Source organism: Arvicola amphibius, chromosome 2, assembly GCF_903992535.2.
Source record: "Arvicola amphibius chromosome 2, mArvAmp1.2, whole genome shotgun sequence".
NCBI classification, from domain to species: domain Eukaryota; kingdom Metazoa; phylum Chordata; class Mammalia; order Rodentia; family Cricetidae; genus Arvicola; species Arvicola amphibius.
The window spans coordinates 149,165,302-149,180,377 of NC_052048.2; the positions used below are offsets into that span (position 1 = coordinate 149,165,302).

Genomic DNA, 15,076 nt, shown 5'->3' on the forward strand with positions numbered 1-15,076 from the left:
TGGGGATCAGCACCTAGGAGAAGTATTGTGGGTCTGAGGGGACCAGTAGCTGGGCTGGTCTGGGAGTGGTTCTGTTGCTGCCTGGGGACTGAGGCCCTATGTTCCTAGGCAGGAGTCTGTCTTGCAGAGAACCCCTGAGAGTGCCTCACACAATCTCTCTGATGCTCACCTCAGTTACCAACTTCCTTTGAGCTTAGGAGCAGAAGCTTGTCTTCGAGGAACAGGAATCAGTGGCCTCCCTTGAGGTCACAGACTAGGCGTCTAGAGCTGACTTGTTGATGGAGTAAGTAACAGACAAGAAGGAGCTCAGGTGGTCCAGTCCTGGCTTTGGGGCAAGGTACCTGTGGCCCGTAGGCACACCATCTCCTTCCCTGGAATGTTCTTCCATCTGTGAGGCAATGGCTTGGACAGAGCATCAACCATGATGCTGTCCAGCCATAGGAGTGAAGCTCCTGGTGGCTTTTCCACTTCTCTGTTCTGCTTCCCTCTCCCCTCTCCCCGGCAGGAGCATTCCACTGGGTACTCAGAGCTGCTGCTATTTACAGCTGGCCTGGCAACTCCCTTGCACCTCCCATACTGAGCTCCTCCTGGCTGGGGCCCAGCATTGCCTGCACAGTTCAACTTCAGTGTGGCTCAAGTCTTGCTTCTTTGGCTCCCTCTTCTAGAAACCAGCCATGCCTGGGGGAAGGAGCTCCCCTCCGCATACAAGACACCATCTGGGGTGCCTCCCCTCTGCCCCTACCTGCCAGATCTGGAGAGCACAATCCTATTCATCCTGGAGGACCCCTCGGTCATCACCACTGCTGTGCCGTGACATGGCTCTGCAGAATGCACTGTACACTGGGGACCTGGCGAGGCTGCAGGATCTCTTCCCCCCACACAGCACAGCTGACCTGCTGCTGGAGAGCCGGGCGGCTGAGCCTCGCTGGAGCAGCCACCAGAGGGGTGAGGAGCAGCAGGGGGCTAGGAGGCCTGAGATGGGACCAGGGCTGACTGCAGCAGGAACAGAGGTCCCAAGGACTGAGGGCAAATTGAAGTCCCTATCTGCTGTTCCCCCACACCAAACTTTCCCAACAATCTAGACCTTGGCCCATGATAGAAGTCATGTGGAGCCCAGAATAGCTCCTGCTGGACATTGCGGCCAGGTCAGGCTCCAGCAAGGGACAAGGGGCCTCTTCCCTCTCTGTCTTTTCCCTCTTTTCACCCTCTCTCTCTAGTCCCCTTCTCTTCCCCTCTGATCCTTTTCCTTTCCCCGTATGCTCATGAGCTGGTCTCCAAAGGAGTGCAGGGGCCAGGGAGAGCCTCGGGGTGACAGACACTCCCTCTGCGCCAGGCTGGTGGAGAAGCCTGACAGAGAGTCTGAGGAGCACCGTGAGCCTGGCCTGGGACCTATCATCACCCGCACGGCTTCAGGACCTGTCCTTGCCTTCTGGCAGGCAGTACTGGCTGGGGACGTAGGCTCTGTCTCTCAAATCCTCGCGGACTCCAGCACTGGCCTTGCTCCAGACTCCATTTTTGATACCAGCGACCCCGAGCAATGGAGAGATTTCCGCTTCAACATCCGTGCTCTGAGTATGGGCCAGGATGGATGGGTCTGAGCGAAAGGGAGAGGGGAGGCTTCAGACCGAGCGAGCTCCAGGTTCATCCCACCTCTGTCAGCTTCACCCCTGTGTCTGGCTACTCTTTACCATGCCCCAGGATCTGAGGCCTCTGTCCCTCTCTCCCTAGGACTCTGGTCTCTGACGTATGAAGAGGAACTGACCACTCCATTGCATGTGGCAGCCAGTCGCGGCCACACCGATGTTCTCCAGTTGCTGCTGAAGCGTCGAGCCAAGCCAGACAGTGCCCCTGGAGGCCGCACCGCTCTGCATGAAGCCTGTACTGCAGGTCACACGGCCTGTGTCCGTGTGCTGCTGGTGGCTGGAGCAGACCCCAATATCCCCGACCAGGATGGAAAACGCCCTCTGCATCTCTGCCGGGGCCCTGGTATCCTTGAGTGAGTGACCTCTCACCCTGGACCCACTTTCAAGGGGGCAGGACTGGTTGGTGTGGTCAATATGCACTCATTCCCAAGACACCCACTGGACAGTTTTTCTGCTCCTCTGGGGGAGAGTGGAGAGCTGGAGCAGGGGCCCAGCCTCATGGCCTTCCCTGAGGGCTCTGACCAGCTTTGCAATGGAGAAGATAGTATTGCTATGAATTTTTAATGTTTTTTGTGCACATCCGCTGCTCCCCACATTGTGTTAAGCACGGTCCTGCCCTCAGGGAACCTGCTGTCCTGTAGTCAAACATACTACAAAGGACTCAGTTAGTGCCGGTGGGTAGAGTGGCAGGCTGGATTCCCATATCAGCAGGGTGCGCTCACATCCACGGCTCGAGAACAGCTTGAGAACCAGGCCTGGTGGTGCATGTTTGTAATATCAGCATCTTGAGAGATGGGGACAGGAAGATTAGGAGTTCAAGGCCATCCTTGGCTGCACACTGAGGGGAAAAGGACTAAGATCAAGGGCTGGGGATGTGGAGTACTTGCTCAGGCTTCCCAGAGCCCAGGGTGCCACCCCAAGTACAACAGAAGAATAAATTTGAGCTCATAAGACAGTGATTGGCACACCTGTGTGATTCGTCTCCCATAGGGAAATATTCCTTTGCACTGGCCTAAATAATTGTGACCTGGGATTCAGAACTCTGAGAGGATGAGACCATACTTACCACTTTACAGTCACCGTGGAATCTGAACAAAAGGGGCCTGGGAAGCCCCATACACTCAGGCCTCCCTGCATAGCTCATGCCTTGTAGAAAGGACAAGTCATCCATTGAGTCCCCTCCTATGAACCCTGTCCCCTGGTTAAGCTCGCTTACCCCCAGAGGATTTCATGGGTTAGTCACACAGCTGAAGAAATGGTCTATACCAGCATGGCCCAATAGAAATCTAAAATGAGCCGGGAGGTTCCAGCACTTGAGAGGCAGAGGCAGGCGAATCTGGAGTTCAAGGTCATCCTTGGCCACGTAATGGCTTTTAGGAGGTATAGGCTACAGAGCAAGCTCCAGGTCAGACCCTGGAGAGAGAGAGAGAGAGAGAGAAAGAGAGAGAGAGAGAGAGAGAGAGAGAGAGAGAGAGAGAGAGAGAGAGAGAGAGAGAGAGAGAGAGAGAGAGAGAGAGAGAGAGAGAGAGAGAGAGGAGAACAAGGGAACCATGGATGTAATTTAAAAGTTCCTAGAAGCCCTAATAACAAAAAAATTAAATAGGCAATTGCAATAAAATACATATAATATAAAAATGTCCATGCCCGCACGGTGAACTAGAGGGGCTTGGGGAACCAAACAAGGGTCCTATGGACAGGCAACCAGTGCTCTTAATTGCTGAGCCTCAGCAGCGTCAGGTGCGTCTCTTACTAGTGTGTAAGCCTGGGCAAGATCCCCAGCCTTGCAGGCTCAGTGTCTCTGGGATCTGAGAGTAATAGAGTACCAGGGACTGGGCCGAGCCATAAAAGGAACATGTTCCAAACACACGGCAGCTTGTGACCTCTCTCTCTCTCTCTCTCTCTCTCTCTCTCTCTCTCTCTCTCTCTCTCTCTCTCTCTCTCTCTCTCTCTTTCTCCTTTCATGACAGGGTTTCTCTGTGTAGGTAGCCTTGGCTGTCCTGGAACTCACTCTGTAGACCAGGCTGGCCTCAAACTCACAAAGATCTGACTGCCTCTGCCTCCCGAGTTCTGGGATTAAAGGCGTGCGCCACCACCACCCGGCATGATTTGTATTCTCATGAGGATGTAGGGGATGATTCCTGTAGAAAGAACTCAGGGTTTGTTTTGTTCTTTTTTTTTTTTTTTTTTTTGTTTTTCGAGACAGGGTTTCTCTGCAGCTTGAGTCTGTCCTGGAGCTAGCTCTTGTAGACCAGGCTGGTCTCGAACTCACAGAGATCCGCCTGCCTCTGCCTCCCGAGTGCTTGGATTAAAGGCATGCGCCACCACCGCCCGGCTCTTGTTTTGTTCTTAAAGGTTATTTTATGTGTATGTTTTGCCTACACATATGTATATGTATCATGTATGTGTCTGGTGCCTAAGGAGGTCAGAAGAAGGCTGTAGGATTTCCTAGAATTGGAGTGTGGATAGTTGTAAGCTACCATATGGTTGCTAGGAATTGAACCTGGGTCCTCTGGAGGAGCAGCCTGTGCTCCTGATTGCTGAGCACAGACACTAATGGTTTGGTTTTAAGGCCACTTTGCTGGGGCTAAACAACTCAGCTCACAACTGCCAATAGCTCCAGCTTCCATGGATCTAATTCCTTTGGGTGCGCGCGCGCGCGCGCACACACACACACACACACACACACACACACACACACACACACCATTTTTAAAATAGTAAAAATCAATCTTTTCAAACAAAACCCAGGAAGGTGTCACCATGGGCTGCGCTGGCTGGTACCTGTAATCTCAGAACTCTGGAGGCAGAGATCAGAGACCATCTGAGTTCAGGATCTGGAAAGTAAGCAGAGACGATTCACTGTTGCTTCTGCCTCCTGTTTCTGGGAAAGTCGGATGGAAGGAGGTTGTAGTACCATGAGGTTCCCAGGGTCCCCGGTGTATTTGCTGTGCTAAGACCAGAAATACAGAATTGTCACAGAACTGACAATGCAGAAATACAGAATTGTCACCCACCCACCTTCCTCACCTTCTCTCTCCCTGCGTAGGTGTGTGGACTTGCTCCTGAGGTTTGGAGCACAGGTGGATGGTCGGTCTGAGGATGAAGAAGAGACTCCTTTGCATATAGCTGCCCGGCTTGGCCATGTGGAACTAGCAGACTTGCTTCTGAGATGGGGTGCTTGCCCTGATGCCCGCAATGCCGAAGGTTGGACCCCACTGCTGGCTGCCTGTGATGCCCGCTGTCAATCCCCCTCGGATGCTGAGGCCACCACCCACCGCTGTTTCCAACTGTGCAGCTTGCTGCTCTCAGTCGGGGCGGATGCCGATGCTGCCGACCATGACAGACAGCGGCCCCTGCACCTAGCTTGCCGCCGTGGCCACTCGGCCGTCGTGGAGCTGCTACTGTCCTGCGGCGTCAGCGCTAATGCAATGGACTATGGGGGACATACCCCTTTGCACTGTGCTCTGCAAGGTCCAGATACAGCCCTGTCCCACAGCCCTGAGCGCATGGTGCGAGCTCTACTTAACCATGGTGCTGTCCGAGTTTGGCCAGGGGCACTCCCCAAGGTACTGGGCGCATGGCTGAAGGCAGGTGAAAGGTCACTATGGTGTGGGGACTAAGAGAGCCAGACCTGTGTCGTGCTTGCTTCTCAAAAGCAACGTGGAGCGTTTGAGCAGATAGTTCTTCCATTCAACAAGAAAGTAAGACCTAAGGATAAGGAAGGGCACGCAGTAACAGCAAGTGTGTCTTTGTGTGTGTGTGAACAGGTATGTGTTCATGTGTGTTCATGCACTTGAGGAAGGTGGACTGAGGGCAATGGACAAAAGAACCAGGACCAATGAGGGAAGCAGCGAGGACTGAGGGGGCCTTCCTCAGTCCCTGAGCTGGCGAAGATAGAGTCTGAAGAGACCTGATGTAGCAGCAGGATTAGCTGAGCAGGATGTGCCCTGGACCTGGGCGAACCTCCCACAGGACAGAGCTTAAATCAGCAGATTTAAGCTGTTCCCCAAGGCTCAAGCCCTTGCAAAGGAACGCATCCCTGCCGTCTGAAAGTTTAGGACAGCCCCCCCCCCCTTCCAGCTAGCTGTCACCACCCTCTGGAAATGCTCTTCACTGTCATCTTCCAGTTCTGTCTTATGTCAGCATCCCTAAAGGGGTCTACTTGAGATGCTGGGTTAGGGTGTCCTGGGAAGGGGCTTGGTCGTTGAGCTACACTGTAGCATGGAGGTTGCTGGTCCTGGAGTGGGGACAGTTATTCTCAAAGGGGATATATCAAATCCAAATTGGCTTTCTGGGAGGGTGACGGCTATGGGCAGGTTCCTGCTAGCCCGGCCCTCCTCCCTAAATCATCCCTGTTGTCCCTGCCTCTCCCCTTTGCTCACAGACCTAACAGCATCTGTCTGGATTCCTAAGCAAGACCAAATAATTAAACAGCCCGAGAGTTCGGCAGATTGGTCTCCCCTTTGGGAAAATACAAGAAAATCAACAATTAACACTAATTAATCTCCTATTAACACCAGATAATTAGGAGACGAGCAATTCCCTGTAATCTGACTGCGGTTCTGACAGCTAATGATTTCCGCGCCAGGCGGGGGCAGGAAGAAGACCTGGTACAGCAGCAGACAGACAGTCCAAGACCCCCACCTCTGCCCCTGCACCTGCCCCCCCACCAGCCTGCTCCGGCCCTTGGCTGTCCCAGAGGACAGGATGACTGGGAAAGTAAAGGACACCATCTGTGCCTTTCTCACAACCTGCACCCCTTCTAGCCTGGGCTAGAGTCCCAGCCCTCCCAGCGAGGGAGACTCTGAGCCTGTCTGTGTGACACGCCAGCCTCAGCAGTTCTCCGGAAGACTGATGCATGGGGCTTGAAGACCTGAATGCGGCTCTGACTTTGACGCTTGTTTGTGAGCCTGGAAGGGAATCGCTGAGAGCCTTTCTCTCCCAAGCTCCTGGCAAGGCGCATAACCTCTGCTGAAGGGGATGGGAAGGTGTAGTAGCTCAGAAGGGCAATGCCTACCAGCAGTGTACACCACGTTGCTCAGCCTACCAACAGCCTGCAAACCTAGCGCCCATGCAGGGCACACTGTGTGTGCAAGTCACTTCATCTTCCTGTGCCTGTTTCCTCATCTTTAAAAAGAAAGTGGGCGGGGGTTCTCTACATCCTAGAGTTAGTGTGGGGACTACGGTTCACAGGTGTAACCGTAGAAGAGGGTGTGGCCTACTCTGGTGCTCAGGCTGCCTTGGCTGATGTTCCAGGATGAGGTGGATGTGTGAGAAAGCTCTTGCTAAGCTGCCAGGAGTCACCTAATGCATAGAGTCATGAGGCAAGGGAGAGGGCAAGGCTAGCTGGCGCAGCCTCCGTGAGGCTGGAGGACCACCTGGGCTTCCTGGAGGTGGGAATTAGCATGGGTTCCTTGGAGAGAGGGAGGGGACAGAGCAGTCCCTTCCAGCAGAGACATACTGTAAAGTACCAGGCAGGCTAGGCTGAGTCGGTTCCAGTAAGCACTGCCCAGAGGTGGCAGGAATGGAGGCACTGGACCCATAAAATGCTGGCTCCAGGAGCCCCGGTGCCTGAACAAGGCCCTCCCACCTGCCTCCTCAACTCACTGGTGTTCTCCTGGAAGCAGGGGATCCAGGTTCCTGGTGTGTGCAGTGGTGTCTATGATGGGTTAGATATGGCTATGTGTGGAAATATTCCCCAGGGAGACAGCACTTAGCAGCTTCACTACTTCTGAGTGCTGGGATTGAAGGCATGTGCTACCATGTCTGATTTTTTTTAACTTAAAACATTTTTTATGGGTAAGAGTACTTTGTCTATGCACCACATATATGCCTGGTGTCCACAGAAGCCAGGAGAGGGTGTTGGATTCCTTTGGACGGTAGTTACAATGGTTGTGAGTTGCCATGTAGATGCTGGGTCCTCTTCAAGAACAGCAAGTGCTCTTAACCCTGGAGGTGTCTCTCCAGTGAGGGCTTATGTGTTTATGAGAAGGGTCTCATGTAGCCCAGATGCTTCAAACGCTCTATGTTGCCAAAGATGATCTTGAACTTCTGATCCTTCTGCCTCCACCTCCCCAGTACCAGGATGACTGGCCTGCACCCCATGCCAAGTTTATATGGTACTTACCATTGAGTCAAAGACTCTATGTATGCAGGGTGAGCCTTCTAGCACTTGAGCTATATCCTCTGTAGTAGCTCTGATGTTTTTATCTGCCTGGGAGTCCACAGCCAGGCCAAGGGCTACTTTTTAGCCCTCAGAAAAATCCAGGACAGAGTCCAGGAGAGGCAAATGGAAGGGCAGGGTGGTGTTATAGTTGGGAGCCAAAGGCCACTGTGCCAGGCATGCCTGATAGAACTGCAGCCTGGCTAAGCTTCATAACGTCTTTGTTCCTCAGTTTCCCTCACTTACAAACTGGGGACAATAACAACAATCAACATCTGTTAGAAATGAGGATTAAGGGTCCATGGCTGCAAAGTGATAAAAAAAAATCTGGCACTAGCCATGTGACACTAGACACGCACTCGCTGGCTTCCTGGCGCTGCCACTTCCAGCGAAGTACCACTTCAGGGCTGCGCCCACCCACGACTGTTCCCCCTCCCAGTTTCGAAGGCTGGAGCTCGAAATAGAGGTGCTGGCCAGACTGGTTCCTTCTGAAGGCTCCAAGGGAGGTGCACTGTATACCTCATTCCAGCTTTGGTGGTTTTCTGGCATTCCTTGGCTTGTGCTCGTATGGGTCTGAGATTCTCACAGGGCCACATTTCTTCTGGCAGGCCCTGAACTTGTGATAGAGCCAAGGATGACCTTGAACTTTAAGATCTCTTTTCATCTCTGGATTCCTGGGATTGCAGGCATCACACACCCGGTTTATGTGGTACTGGGGATTGGATCAGGGTCTCATGAATACTAGGCAAATTGTTAAACTATATCCAAGCCCTGCTCTTTATATAAGAATAACTGCCATATTACATAGAGGCCACCCTAACAGCCATTGACTTGATTGAATCTGCAAAAGTCCTGTTTCCAAGAGGAGCATGGTGGCACAGATTTGTGATGCCCGCATTTAAGAATTAAAGTTCTTCCACAATGGGTGACTTACAACATCCTGTAACTCCATTTCCATGGACTCTGACCTCTATAGGCTCCTACAAACTAGCATACACAGAGACACAGACACATAAGGCACACCATGATAGATAGATGATAGATAGATAGATAGATAGATAGATAGATAGATAGATAGATAATAAAATTTTGTCATGCATGGTGGCACACATCTTTAAGCCCAGCACTTGGGAGGCAAAGGCAAGTTGATCTCTGTGAGTTTGAGGTCAGCCTGGTCTACATAACAAGTTTGAGGTGAGCCATGGCTATATAGTGAGACCCTATCTCAATAAATAAATAAAAGAGGGCTAGAAATATGGCTCAGTAGCTAAGAAAAAACACTTGTTTATCTTCCAGAGACCTGGGTTTGAGTTCTAGCACCCACAAGGCTGCTCACAACTCTCTCTAGTTCCAGTCCCAGGGAATCTAATGCTCCCTTTTGGCCTCTACAGTCACTGTACACATGTGATCCACGGGCGTACATACAGGCAAAACATATACATACATTTAAATAAAAAAAATCTTTAAAATTAAATAAGCAAGTAAAAAAATAGACTCAAGTAATAGTACCTTATTTTCAAATGAGGTCATACACATATCAGCCATTAGAACTTCAGTAGATTTGGGGGAGAAACTGACCCTACAACATTCAGTCATCCCATGTGGCCTGATGGGATTCCCTGGTGAATCTCTTTCTCTTGCAGGTGCTAGAGCGTTGGTGCACGTCCCCACGAACCATCGAGGTCCTGATGAACACCTACTGCGTGGTGAAGCTTCCCGAGGAGGCCAGGGGCTTGGTACCACCTGAAATCATGCAGGTCAGTGTCCAGGACCCCGAGCACGTAACTCAGCCTGGCCCTGAGAGACGCCATTCCCCAAGACGCAGCCTTGTCAGTCTTCCACAGAAATCGCTCAGCAGCCCACTCACGTCCTAGAGAAACGTTCCTTCTGGAGCGAGACCTGAGAGTTTTTATGAGGTTCTCAGAGATGCTCCCAGCGGTCACCATCCTGCCCTGCTAGAAGAAGTGGGAGCCGGTTTTCCCAGGCTGTCCTCACTGAATCCCTCCTCCTGTCTCCAGAAGCACCATCGATTCTACTCTTCCCTCTTTGCCTTGGTGAGGCAGCCCAGGTCCCTGCAGCATCTTAGCCGTTGTGCCCTCCGCTGTCACCTGCAGGGCAGTCTGCCCCAAGCGTTGCCACAGCTTCCCCTGCCATCCAGCCTGCTCCGCTACCTGCAGCTGGAGTTTGAGGATGTGCTTTACTAGGTGAGCCCTGGCATCTGGGGACAGCTACAATGCCTGGGGACAGGGTATGGGCAGGAGGCTTCCAGGGCCATTGGAGTTCTTTGATGCCCTGTCTCTCCTTCCAGATGTGTGCTGCCCTGAGAACAAAGCAGGCTCCCCAAAGGGCACCTCTGCAAGGACACAAGCCAGGTCATCTTGCCAGCACAGGGTCCATCTTCAAGTCGGTTACGGGTGCCTTGATCCACAGTTGAGAGAAGCAAACAGATGAGCATCTGGCTGACACAGATGCAGAGAGATCACCTGTGCAAACCTGCATGTGCATTGGAAATCTCCAGTCTGAAGCCGTAATAAAGGTGTGGATGCTTTCTTAGCACTTGGGAAGTAGAGGCAGGAGGCTGGAGAGTGGCCAGATTGTGCTACTTAGTGAGACTTTGTCTTTAAAAGAAAATCTACAAGTTGTATGATTTGGTAGTGTCTCCAACAAGTCTCCACCTTCCTTGAGGTGACTCCGGCACATAGAATCAGGACTGGGCTGCCCCATGTGTGAGCTGCCTGACGTCGCCCTTCGTATCCCCTCTCCCTACACGAGATGAGCTAGAGCTTGTCAGAGCAGGTGGCCTGGGTTGGGCAGGGAGGAGGCAGAGGCAAAGGGAAGCTGGTGGCCGGGGCTGGAAGGGACAGGAGAGCCCCTGGGGAAAGGGCTCAACATATGTGGGCTGGAAAGTAGCCATGGTTCGATCGCTCTCTGAGCACCACGCTTAGGAAAACCATTGTTTTTTACCCAGTGCCTAACCCTGTAGGTCAGGAAGCATCACCCAGTGCACGTCTGGTTCTGGCTCCTTTTACTCTGCTTCTGTAGTCTTTATTCTACATAAGGGTGTCTTACCTGAATATGTGTGAATATGTGTGTGTGCGTAGTGTACATGTCTGGTGCCCCTGGAGACCAGAAAGGGAAGTCAGATCCTCTGGAACTAGAGTCACAGATGGCCATGGGCTGCCATGTGGGTGCTAGGAACTGAACCTAAGTCCTTAGAAAGAGCAGCCAGTGCGCTTTACTACTGAGCCATCTCTTCAGCACCTTTAATTTCCCCCCCCCCTTTTGGTTTTTTTGAGACTGGGTTTCTCTGTAGCTTTGGTTTCTGTCCTAGAACTCGCTATGTAGACCAGGTTGGCCTCAAACTCAGAGAGATCCGCCTGCCTTTGCCTCCTGAGTACTGGGATTAAAGGCATGTGCCACCAGCCTGGCATTAATCCAATTCTTTAAATATAGCTTTGTGGTAACAAGAGTGTGGAGCGGTCACTAGAGCTGGGCTCTTCTCTCAACTCTGCCATCAGCTTGTTGTGGAATAAAAATCTCCTCCCCTAGACTCAGGATGCCATCGCAGCAGCCAGCAGCAGAGCACCAAGCCTGCTGTGGTCCCTGGTGTCAAGGGTCACTGGACAGAACTCCCAGGCTTGCTGAGCACTTTTCCAGCCGGCTACAGGAAGGCTAACTCTGTGGGGCGGGGCCTGGAGGCGGGGCGAGAAGGCAGTAGAGGCAAGAGGCTGAAGGTGGGTGGACTGGCCTCTGAGTCTGGCCCTACTCACCTTGGACTGACCCACGAGCCTGGGCATCCATTGCCAGCACGTGGCGTGAGGACTGGCGAGTGGCCTCTGGTGTGATCAAGAGGGTCCAGGGCTTTTTTTGCAACCTCAGCCATGGAAACGCCTGCACTTTGCAAGGATAAAGGTTGGGGCCAGAAGTTGATTTCTAGGTGTTGACAGGGAACCCACGGCAGAAGGTCCTTCGCCATCCGCGGGGACCTCTCTAGGAGACCCTGTCTCGTCCCTGAGATGAGGGCTTCTGGAGGATGTTCTGAGTTCATTTATTTGCCTCCTGTGTTCTAGCCCGGGCAGCTACGAGGCTGCAGGGGGGGCACCAGGGCTAGCTTTCTGTCCCTACTCTGCAGGAAACGCTAGGCAGACCAGAGAAAGTTGCACATCGTACTCAGTAGAGAGACGCAGGCAAACAGTGATGTGACAGCACTAGGGAGTTATTTTGGATTCAGTGATAAGGAAACCTACTCTTTGAGGAGGCTGGCATTTAACATGAGATCAGAATGACAGGGAGGAGCCAGCGTGTAAGCTGAACGTGGGGAAAAGCAGGAGAGTAACTGGGCCAGTGTCCCTCAGGCGTTTGCTGTGAGTGGCTGACTTGAGAATCCCGAAGGTCAGTGGAGACTAAAACAGCCATCCTGGAATGAGAGGCAGATAGCAGCAAAGCAATTTTGGAAGTCTTTGGCGGGATGGATAGTGCTTGCTGAGGGACTCACCCACTGTGCCTCACAGTTTTTTGGTTTTTTGTTTTGTTTTGTTTTTTTGGCTTGAACAACTAAGTGGGTGGTGGTACCAATGACTAAGGCAAGGGAGGTAGAGAGGTCTGTGTTAGCCAGACAAAGAACCTGTTAGACATCTCAAAGAAGATGTGTTCAAAGGCGAGATGGACCAATAAATTCGAAACCCTGTTTCAAGAGGACCTTGCTGCCCAGAGAAAAGCTGTGTGCATCCTGCTTACGGGTTCTATTTAATCCCATTCGCACACTGCCAGGGTTAAGGTGGTAAATACAAGGTTCTGAGACATGGCCCTGCCCTCAGAGAATTATCAGTACAATCACACCGCCCTCACAGAACACACGTGGACTAGTTAGAGAACCAAGAGCAAGGTGTGCAGGGAGAGAATGATTATTGAGGTGTGTCACAAAGGGATGAGAGCGTCAGAGGCTCTTCTGCCGTGTCTGAGGAATACTGGGTGTGAGACTCATTTTCAAGGAGCCAAGAAGGGAAGACCAGAAAGGGGGTGTGGAGTGGTTGGTTTGAAGAGGCTGTGCCTAGGTTCATGTCTTGCTCCTTAGCGTAGCAGCATTAGGAAAACCCTTTCTGGGGTTAGACATCCAGACACTTGCAAGCCAGGGAGCTTCTTCCCCAGCCTCCTGGCTGATGGTCCCGCGGGCCCAGAACCTCTCCCTGGTAATTGCTTTCCATAATGTGTTTGCTCCAAACCAATTTCACGCCTCCGTGAGGACTCCGCCCTGCACTGGAGTTGCGGACCTCCCTACCACCAACCTATCCGCCTGTGAACGGGTGGGCTCGCACATACCACAGAGTCAACATAACAGATACCCAGAATTCGAGAACCCTGACATAATAAAGATGCATATACCTACATGTGTGCACACTAGACTTTAAGATACTTGTGTACAATTCCCGCACCGAAGCCTGCGCTCTCTGTGGAGTAAGAAGTGCTTTGAAGCTTGTACCTCTTGCCCGGTTCTAGTTTCTTTGCTCTCGACGCCTCTCTTGACTAACGCCAGGGGGCGCTGCGGCACCCAGCGGCTCCCTCGATGTGACTGCAGTTGCGTCCTAGTGCCACCAGAGGGTTCTCGCGGACAGAAGCCGAGGTGGCCCTCAGTGGGAGGGCACTCCCGCCTGAGTGAGTCGGAGATGTGGACCTGTTGACTTTGGCTTTAGAACACTTTGCTCATTTTTTTTTTGTCCTAGGTGCAACTGCCAGCACATGAAGTAGAGAACAGAAGGTGAGGCCTAACAGAGACCAAGCAGAGGGGGTAAATCGAACTATTTAGCCACTTGTAGAGGTGCATGTCTGCAGGGGGAATCCCGGAGTTTGAGACCAGTCTGGTCTACATAGCAAGAACTAGGTCAGCCAGGCCACATAAGCCCTGGGTTTTTTGTTTGTTTGTTTGTTTTTGTTGTTCTTGTTGTTTGGTTTGTTTTCTTCCGAGACAAGGTTCCACTGTGAGGTCCTGGCAGTCCTGGAACTCACTCTGTCCTTGAACTCATAGACATCCACCTGCCTCTGCTTCTGGGATTTAAGACATGTGCCAACTCCCCACTTTCCCACAAGCCCTGTTTTTAAAAACAAAGTAAGTAAATAATCACATTTGAGATCATAGTTTCAACAAAGAAATGAAAACAAGGGAAACACCACTTCCTGTGCCGAGCGTTTTCCAAAGCTCTGCACGGGAGAGCAGGCCACCTCAGAGTTCATGCTCAGCTCCATTTTTATTTTATTATTTATTTTAATGTTTTTAGATTTTTATTTATATGAGTGAGTGTTGGGCCTGTATATGCATTTGTGCCCCCACGTGCAGTGCATGCCTGGCGCCCAGAGGTTTGAGGAAGGAGGTCAGATTCTCTGGTACTGAAGTTACTAAAAACTGAGAGCTGCCACTTGGGTGCTGGGAACAGAACCTGCGTCCTCTGGAAGAGCAGCCACTGCTCTTTAAGGCCTGAACCATCTCTATAGCTCCCTGGTTCCATTGTAGGAAAGGTCAGGTACTAGATGTTCAGGGATTCCGTAGCAAAGTCCCCATTTTCTGCTGGTAAAGAGCCAGTTTTGTTCAGACTCAATGGCTTTGATGGCAACAGTGTCTGTCCTTGGTCTAAAGTGCTGCTGACTGGGTGGAAGGTGAGTCCTTTCTCTCTTGGGAAGGAACTCTCTTCCTTTGCTCCTTGCAGCAAGAACTCATTTTGGAAGATTCATTCTGCCTCAGATCCATGTAAGCCTTGCTTTCTAAGTAACATAGATAACTGCTCCCTCTCGTAAACAGAAAAGTTAAGTCAGAGGTGCCAGGGCCATGTGGTTCAGGGAGGGCCAGAACTGGCCTCCAGGTTTCTTTTGAAATCTCCAGCAACGCCTCCCCATTTGCTGTGTGGTCTCAGTTCCACCCGGAAAGCAAGAGACAGAAATTGGGCTGCAGCAGTCACCCCTAAGCGTGTGATCCTAGCTGCTGAACATCAAAACCCAGAGCTGCCACTCCTCATGACCCCCGCGGGGCAAGGGACTGATTGAAGATATAAATGGGCTATAGCTCGCAGTATCTGGTGCACATGCCGGGTCAATACAAAGCCCCTGAGGTGTCACTTAGCTCGTCACTTCTGAGTGGGCTGCCCACTGGGATTCATCGGTACCAAAATATAAACCTCTACCTCCTTGCCGCTTGAGTGGGGAGTAGACCGCTCTGAGGGTAAGTGCTACACAATAAGCTCCCGGATTGAGATAGGTGACACACATTTCTGAGACCAGAAGG

The 15,076-nt window shown here is 51.8% G+C and overlaps 1 protein-coding gene across 3 annotated transcripts; it reads left to right on the forward strand.

The window, feature by feature from the left end:
• The first annotated feature begins 674 nt into the window (after positions 1–674).
• Asb10 (ankyrin repeat and SOCS box containing 10) lies at positions 675–10,010 on the forward strand. Of its 3 annotated transcripts, none has more exons than XM_038320776.1 (5): positions 675–945; positions 1,729–1,996; positions 4,690–5,209; positions 9,450–9,563; positions 9,825–10,010. In XM_038320776.1, the coding sequence occupies exons 1-5, from the start codon at positions 675–677 to the stop codon at positions 10,008–10,010; spliced, it is 1,359 nt and encodes a 452-aa protein (XP_038176704.1). The 3 variants fall into 3 exon arrangements, with proteins under 3 accessions (XP_038176704.1, XP_038176703.1, XP_038176705.1); XM_038320775.1 differs by lacking the exon at positions 675–945 and adding an exon at positions 1,257–1,572; XM_038320777.1 differs by lacking the exons at positions 675–945; positions 9,450–9,563 and adding an exon at positions 1,257–1,572.
• The last annotated feature ends 5,066 nt before the right edge of the window (positions 10,011–15,076 follow it).

Coding starts and splice junctions, on each gene's coding strand:
- Asb10 (XM_038320775.1), top strand. CDS start 1,257: ATGCTCATGAGCTGGTCTCCAAAGGAGTGCAGGGGCCAGGGAGAGCCT. Junction 1,997..4,689: donor CGGGGCCCTGGTATCCTTGA/GTGAGTGACCTC, acceptor CTCCCTGCGTAG/GTGTGTGGACTTGCTCCTGA. Junction 9,564..9,824: donor TACCACCTGAAATCATGCAG/GTCAGTGTCCAG, acceptor TCCTGTCTCCAG/AAGCACCATCGATTCTACTC.